Source organism: Parasteatoda tepidariorum, chromosome 9 (genome assembly GCF_982258835.1).
Source record: "Parasteatoda tepidariorum strain Cologne lab strain chromosome 9, Ptep-v5.0, whole genome shotgun sequence".
NCBI lineage: Eukaryota > Metazoa > Arthropoda > Arachnida > Araneae > Theridiidae > Parasteatoda > Parasteatoda tepidariorum.
Genome location: NC_141763.1, coordinates 28,797,722 through 28,799,455, shown reverse-complemented (window position 1 = coordinate 28,799,455; position 1,734 = coordinate 28,797,722). Strand labels below are relative to the sequence as shown.

At 39.3% G+C, this 1,734-nt stretch overlaps 1 protein-coding gene across 1 annotated transcript; it reads left to right on the top strand.

Moving 5' to 3' along the window:
* The first annotated feature begins 628 nt into the window (after positions 1-628).
* On the top strand, positions 629-1,336 carry LOC147803450 (ATP-dependent DNA helicase PIF1-like). The gene has a single exon (XM_087151319.1). The coding sequence runs from the start codon at positions 629-631 to the stop codon at positions 1,334-1,336; it is 708 nt and encodes a 235-aa protein (XP_087007445.1).
* The last annotated feature ends 398 nt before the right edge of the window (positions 1,337-1,734 follow it).

Here is a 1,734-nt window from a genome sequence, read left to right as displayed (position 1 = left end):
CGCTACGGTCGAGCAGTTCGGAGTTACAGATAGGATATTTTCAAACTTTATTAGTTCGCCATAATGGCTATAGATGGCAGCACTTAAATTTTCTTTGTCTATTGCCTAATAAGTTTATCTATAGCCAATATGGCGAACTAATAAAGTTTGATGACCACACGATTATTTTTAAATCACAAAATTAAGGTAAAACAAATATAAAAGAAAAAAATAAGGATAACTTTGAATTATTTTTACTAAATTTTCTTTTGAAAAACTACGATTCTAATACTACTGCTTCTTATTAAGGGAAATTTGTTAATGAAATTTTGAATTTAGCGCTCGTTCGTTAACTAAAAAGATTCGTTCTTTTTGATACGTTCAAAATTTCAATTTCCAAATATTCGAATTTCCAAAAAAGCATTTAAGGAACTGATTTCGATTTCAAATCACCGTCAACAATGTCCGACATTTCAACATTCATCAGATTTCAAGCTACATTTTCAACATGCAGAACGCACCTCTACATGAAATTCTTCAAGGAGCCGCGAAATACCTGCTGAAGCTCGGCGACGGGGAACTCGAAGTGAATGAACTCGGCGAAATAGGAGTCCCAGAAGAAATTCGCTCTGGTGGGAACTACGAAGCAATGAAGAATCGCGCTATTCTTGCACCATTGAACGACGATAAGGACAAGATCAACGAGCAGATTATAGCTATGCTTCCAGGCGAAGAGAAGACATACACAAGTTTCGACTCGGTAAAGGATCAACATGAAGGGGGAATTCAATTCGCGCCTGAATTCCTGAACTCGATCAACATCGCCGACTTGCCTCCACACAATCTGAAGCTCAAGAAGAACGCCATCATCATGCTTCTCCGAAACTTGGACGTCTCTGAAGGAATGTGCAACGGAATACGATTGATTGTCACCGAACTTTGCAACAACATCATCAAGGCTAAGATCATCACCGGTGAACACGCAGGCCGACAAGTACACCTTCCAAGGATCACGCTCGACTCCAGCAAATCACAGCTTGGCGCAACTATGCAACGGCACCAATTCCCAGTTACTCCAGCATTCGCCATTACGATACGCAAGTCACAAGGCCAAACATTCGAATTCGTCGGCGTGCTTCTCCTCACGATGGTCTTCGTGCACGGAATGCTCTACGTCGCGTTTTCAAGAGTCAAGCGTCAAAGTGTGTTGAAGGTCCTGCTGCCTCCTGAGAATCCAACCCACAGCCAAAACGTCGTATGGAAGGAAGTCCTGAACAAGAGAAACTCACCAGCCGCACCTGCCTCTCCGACAAGAAACTACCTGGACAACATGGAAGACTTCGCAATCGATGATTAATGTTTATGCTGTTATAGGTTTATAATATGTTTCTTACGTATGTATATATGTTTGGTTTTTCTAAATAAATTTGTCAAAAATATTGAACTTCAACACACTTCAATCTTTACACTGCTCACTTTGTACCATTTCTTTAATTGTATAATTTTTTGTTATTAATTACATTTTATTTCCTATGACTTTTCAAACTTTACCTTTGTATAGAATAGTTCCCTTTCCAAACTCTAACTGTGTTTAGATAGTTTACAATGGTGCACTTTAACCGGTTATCTTTTCACCAATGGTTTCACAAATTTTCTTATGGCATGTATTGTTTTGATAAATCACAATTGAAAATTTAAATCTTCGAGTTAGCTTCGATACCTGTTTCCTCCGAGCGGAGCTCGGTCACCCGCTGG